Source organism: Carlito syrichta, unplaced genomic scaffold (assembly GCF_000164805.1).
Source record: "Carlito syrichta isolate Samal-C Ts95f unplaced genomic scaffold, Tarsius_syrichta-2.0.1 Scaffold315896, whole genome shotgun sequence".
Lineage (NCBI taxonomy): Eukaryota > Metazoa > Chordata > Mammalia > Primates > Tarsiidae > Carlito > Carlito syrichta.
The window spans coordinates 451,598-457,875 of record NW_007259992.1 but is presented as its reverse complement, the minus strand read 5'-3'; the positions used below and the strand labels follow the sequence as shown (position 1 = coordinate 457,875).

At 43.6% G+C, this 6,278-nt stretch overlaps 1 protein-coding gene across 1 annotated transcript; it reads left to right on the top strand.

The window, feature by feature from the left end:
• The first annotated feature begins 1,483 nt into the window (after positions 1–1,483).
• Positions 1,484–4,216, top strand: USP29 (ubiquitin specific peptidase 29). The gene has a single exon (XM_008073489.2). It carries the CDS (start codon positions 1,484–1,486, stop codon positions 4,214–4,216), a length of 2,733 nt encoding a protein of 910 aa, XP_008071680.2.
• Positions 4,217–6,278: the final 2,062 nt, after the last annotated feature.

The window sequence follows — 6,278 nt, the reverse complement described above, 5'->3', positions numbered from 1 at the left end:
GGAAATAACGTGTGATTTTAATGCATCCTCTCTGTATTACCTCTTTGTAACAAGAACAAAAGTAAAGATGCTTAAAGTTCTAAACTGAACAGAATCAGAACTAGTCTTTTAAGTTAGACACCCCTGAAGCAATAAATGTTGTTAGAATGTCTGGTGTGGCAGAGTTCCCAGAAAATTTAATCAATGTTAAATCTGTGGAGCTATTAATCTAATCTGTGTAATTGGGGTGGAGCATTTTTAGAGACACATTTGGAGGTAATCCCATTAACATCCAAGGTTTCCTCCTGGATTGAATTAATGTATAGGGCTTTGATGAAAGGTTGATTTTCTAGTAAGAAATAATACAATAAAATACCTCAAGAGATGGTTGGGCGCAATGGCTCACACCCATAATCCCAGCACTTTGGGAGGCTTAGGTGAGAGGATTGTCTGAGCAAAATGCCACAAGAGAAGGGTGGGACTATATGTAGACTGATTAAATTAAGGTCAGTTTCAAGACTAGCCATTTTTTCTAGTAACAGTCTTAGCAGTCAGAACTCTGCCTGTAATGTGACCATGGACAGCTCTTCAAAGTTTAAATTTTCTTGAATTCAGGGGAGGGAAGACACATAACATCAATAAGAGTACCTGATCACAAACCAGGAGAAGTGGGAACCAAAGGAAGGCCCAAACTTTACCTGTATGGTGACGACTGAATTTCACCCCACATCTTTCAAATAAAAATATATAAATAAATTTCCTTGAATCCCGATTCAAGTTTCTTTGGGAAGAACTGTGGGTGAGTAAAAGCCAATTTGTTTTCATTGGTTTCACTGTAACTTTCCAACTTTTTCTAAAATTGGAATGCCAGAGGGAGCAGGCATTCCTGGCTGCCTGGAGAGAAATGGCAAATAAGTGAGGGGAGGGACCAAACTAAAAGAGACAAAGAGAGAGACTGACCTTTTCCAAAACCTCTCAGTTTCTGTTTTGAGGTGCATGTCTCCCTCTTTATGTTTCTTTCCCAACCCATCCTTCTCTTTCTCTCTCAATTTTGCTAATTATCTAGCACATCCATTCACCTTCCTAAAAGCATTCCAGCTTTTCTTCATGTGCCAACCCTTCTGCAATCTATTCCAGACATCACAGGGAATGCTAACTCATCAGGAATTGTTTCCATCTGCAATTCCTTGTTGAACAGTGATATTGAGCACCTATTCGTATAACTGTTGGATATTTATCTGCTTTTCCTCATCTTCTTTCTCCCTTACCAGCTCCCTTGAAAGGATGTATCCCGAGTCTGTGTCTTCCAGAGAATTGGCATAGCTTCAGAATATTAGTAAGTTCCCAAATAAGTCTTTTATTTCGGGCATAGGGAAGAGACTTAAAGCAAATTACTATTGCATAGAGTTTTCTGTAAAACATCACTGTTAATACATTTTTGGTTAAAATGTATGTGCATGCTTTTTTCCCTCTAGGTTGCATGTGTTTTATTTGTAAAGAAAAGATGACTTCTCTAAAGATACCTGGATTTATTCAAATTTGGAGCAAGAGGACTGGGATGAGTAAGTTGAAAGAAGCATTCATTGAAACAGTTGAAGGAAAAAAGAGAACTAAACTGGTGGTCATTTTCAAATCTAGAGAATTCATAAGGGTCTTCTTTCAACTGAGTAATAATATTAGAAGTGTGGTTCTTAGACATCGTAAAGGAAGAAAAAGTTCTCTGCACTTAACTTTGCAAAACAATATATTCTTACTTATTGACAAACTGTCCATCAGAGATGCTGAACAGTTGAAAATGTTCTTGGATGTAGTTCACCAAAACAAATTTCAACAACCTATGAAAACTGATGATGACTGGAATGTCTTTGGAAGCAGGAAAGCACAGAAGGAGATTGGCAAGACTTCCCTTTATGACACCTGTCGTGAGTCAAATTACAAATCCCTTAATCTGGAAAAGAGAAGTAAAACATCTTGCTCTCAGAAGATACCTGTGTTCATGTCAAAATCCACAAGATGGGTCATAAAAGGGTTATTAAAAAATCGAGATGGGAAGAGGAAAAAAGCCATGTGGTGGGAAAGAAAAAAGTCATCTGGTCTAGAGATGACTGAGAATTTTCAGAAAAAGCATAACCCTGTAATAAGCAAGAAATCCAGGGCCGACTTCTTGAAGTATGTAAGAAGCAATAGGAAGGAATCATCAAGTTTAAAAGATTTAGGAAAAAATAGAAATTCAAAACTTGTACCTTCATTGAAGACCAACTGTAATGGAAATCCTAACCTAGATGGAACAGTTTCAACCCAGACTTCCTCTACCAAAAGAGATTTGGCATTTCCATTGGACCCAAAGCACAGCCAGAGTGACCCAAGACAGAATGAAGCCCAGGTGCCCCTTGATCCTCACCCAGATCAACTGTGGGAAGGCTTTCCCAATTTGGGAAACACCTGTTACATGAATGCAATTTTACAATCATTATTTGCGATTCCATCATTTGCTGATGACTTATTCATGCAAGATGTCCCATGGGAGAAAATTCCCTTTGATGTTCTCATTATGCCCTTGAGCCAACTGCTTGCTTTGAAAGATATTTGTAATATGGAGACCAAAGAAGAATTGCTGGTAAATGTTAAAAAAGCCATTTCAGCAGTTGCAGGGATATTCTCTGGCAACACACAAAATGATGCTCATGAGTTTTTAAGTCAGTGTTTAGACCAGCTGAAAGAAGACGTGAAAGAATTAAATGCCAATTTGAAGACTGAACGTGAAGCTGATGACAAAAATGTATCTCCACAGACATATGCTGGTAATGCTGCCACTGAAGTGGTTGTTTGTCCTGTCGCCACTAATTTTGAGTTTGAATTGCACCTCTCTATTATTTGTAAAGCCTGTGGTCAGGCTGTTCTCAAGTCAGAACTGAGTAATTGTCTCTCCATCAACCTGCACCAAGAAACCAAACCATTTCCTTTGTCCATTCAAAATTTTGTTGATCTTTTCTTTAGAGCAGAAGAACTTGAGTATAGCTGTAAGACATGTGAGCACAAGAGTTCCATGGCAAAGCACAAATTCAGTAGGCTCCCCAGGGTCCTTATTGTTCATCTGAAACGCTATCGCTTTAATGATGCTTGTTTGCTGGTAAAAAATAGTCAGAACGTTTATATTCCCAAATATTTAAGGTTATCTTCTCATTGCAATGGAAGCACAAAACTCCCTCTTCCCTTGAGTGGCAGTGCAGCTTCTTGGCACAGCAAAGTTCTGGGGGTCTCTCAGCAGATGACCTCTGAGATCATCAGCCCATTGACACTATCGATGAGGTTGACCTCAGAATCCAGTGATTCCTCGGTTCTATACGCTGAACCAAAGAAGGATGGTGACCTACAAACCTGTGAAGCAGCAGACCAAGAGCAGCAGCAGAAAGACCTGGAAAGTGGTGCTAAACTGAAGTCAAAGTTGGTAAACTTCAGAGATGGAACAGCCAGTGAAAGGGAGCTGCCAGGGACTGGCTGGATGATGGATCAGAGAGACACATTTCTGTCTATGATCCATGAAGATGGAAGGAAGCCTATCAGTAGCCCAAACACAGGTCTCATAGAGGTTCATCTTCAAGAAGCGCCTGAAAATCTAGAACTTCAGGACTATGAGAAAACCAAAACATTTGTAGAGCTAGATTTTGACAGTGTCACTGAATCTACCAATGGCTTTTATGAGTGCAAAGGAAACGGGATTCCAGATGAATCTCAAGGAATGGTTGAACAACTCCAGCAGTGTATTGGAAAAAGCACCAAGGAGGAATTCCTTCAGCATGCGCCACTGCCCAATGCCCTGGACCCTACAGAGAAGGCCCTTGGAAGATCTAGAGAATTTAAACTTCAAAAGGCTGATCTGAGCTCCCTTAGGGCATGGGGTTCTGATGAGAACTCTGGGAACCAAGACCTTTTTGATCTGGAGAACACAAGAACGGAAGCCAAGGAACCAAAAAGAAATGTGAAGACGGAATACACTCTTCCAAACTACAGACTCATCAGTGTTGTCAGCCATATTGGGAGCTCCCAAGACTCAGGCCATTACATCAGCGACGCCTATGACTTTCAGAAGAAGGCCTGGTTCACATATGATGATCTACGTGTATCGGAAATCCAAGAGACCACGATGAAGAAGGCACGGCAATGCTCGGGGTATATCTTCTTTTATATGCACAACGAGACGTTTGAGGCACTGGAGGACAAGGCCACAAATCCTTGACCAGGAAGCCCACAGACAGGGGCGGACCCCCAGGGAGACTATGAAGATGACTTTTTACACAGACCTGCTTGACGCCTCCCTCAGTCCCACTCACCCATAAAGGACAAGTCTGGACTCTACCCAGAATGAGGAAACAAACAGCTCAAGAGGCAAAGGTAGTGTTAGGGTGAGGCCCTCACTTCATCCAGTGACAAGCACCATGCCTGGCAGCTCCAACCCCGCACTGGCTGCACCGTGGCCTCCGTGTCCAAGCTGGCCCTCACTCTGCACGGTGATGAGGTTAGTCGTCATGGAGGATAAGTCCAATGCCCTCGCTAAAGCAGCAGGTGTGAAATTCGAGCTTTTTGAACCTGGCTTGTTTGCAGAGGCCCTGGCCAATGCCAGCATTAGGATCCTCCTCTGCCATGCGGGGGCCGGTGGGCCTGGGCCTGCAGCGGGTGCCTAGCCAGGTGGAGCTCTTGCCACCTCCGCCGCTGCCTCCCCTGCTGAGGAGAAGAAAGGGGAAGCAAAGAAGGAAGAATCTGAGGGGTCTGATGATGACATGGGCTCTGGCCTTTTGACTAAACCTTTTATAACATGTTCAGACAACAGCTGAACTCTCAAAAAAAAAAAAAAAAAAAAAAAAAGCCAGGCACAGTGGCTCAGCCTGTAATCCCAGTACTTTGGGAAGCTGAAGTGAGTGGATTGCCTGAACCCACGGGTTCGAGACCTGCCTGGGCAACTTGGCGAGACCTCATTCCTACAATAAATCAAAAATTAGCCGGGCGTGGTAGTGCGCACCTGTAGTTCCAGCTACTTGGAAGTCTTGAGGCAGAAGGATCACCGGAGCCCAGCAGGTCGAGGCTGCGGTGGCCAGGAGTGGCCACTGCACTCCAGTCTGAGCCACAGAGTGAGACTCCAACTCAAAAAAAAAGAAAAAATTAGCCTAGTGTGGTAGCTCACACCTGTAGTTTCAGCTACTCAGGAGGCTGAAGCAGAAGGATTACCTGAGCCCAACAGATCAATGCTGCCATGAGCATGCCCCTGCACTCCAGCTTGGGTGACAGAGTGAGACTACGACTCAAAAAAATAATAATAATAATGTGTTTTCTGTGTTTTGGGGCAATGATACTCAAAATGTTGTTCTTGGTGTACTTTGCTACCATGTATATGAATTGTTTGCATTATATAAATAATATTAATTGCATTTTTTTGCATTCCTTTATTTTGTTTTACCAAACCTGAGGCAAGAATCGCCCCCAAAGTGGTGAAAGGAGAGTTCCAACAAGGGAGGGCCCCAGACCGTCCTGAGATGGGACTGGCTGGGATTTCAAAGAAAGAAGCACTAAAATGCCAGAGTGATAGATTCAAAGCACGTATAAGGGGGACTTATGTACAGGGTGCTGCCACACATCCTCAGGTGAACAGCAAGAGAAAAAAGGGAATTCTACAGAGGTGCATTCCCAGTGTGAGCGTCAGGGCATGGAGTCTTTTTCTTTTTTTTTCCTTCTTTTTGTTTGTTGTTTGTGTTTTAGAGACAGGTTTTCACCCAGGCTGGAGTGCACTGGTGTGATCATTTCTCATTGCAGCCTTGAACTTGAACTCCTGGGATCAAGTGGTCCTCCTGCCTCAGCCTTCTAAGTAGCTGGGACTATAGGTGTCTGCCACCACACCCGGCTAATTATTTTATTTTTATCTTGTAGAGGTGGGGTCTTGCTCTGTTGCCCAGGCTGGTCTAACTCTTGGCTTCAAGCAATCCTCCTGCCTTGGCCTCCCAAAGCACTAAGTTTACAGGTGCATGCCACCACACCCAGTCTCGAGACATGCTTTAAATGGGGAAGGGACCAGAGGGGGCTGGCTTTAAGTGACAAGTCCAGTTTGTGAATGGAGGAGGCAGTGAGGAGGCCAGACATTCGCAAGCATGGGCTGCTGGGGTCTATTCTCCAGATACATCCAGGGTGCTGTCGTTTTGGAGGCTCCTGTGGGCTCTGCAAAGCCCTCTCATAGGACCAAGGCTCCTGACTCACTGATCCCCACTTCTCAGTCTGGGCTGTGCCCGCCTTGCTGATCTCAGCCTTTGACC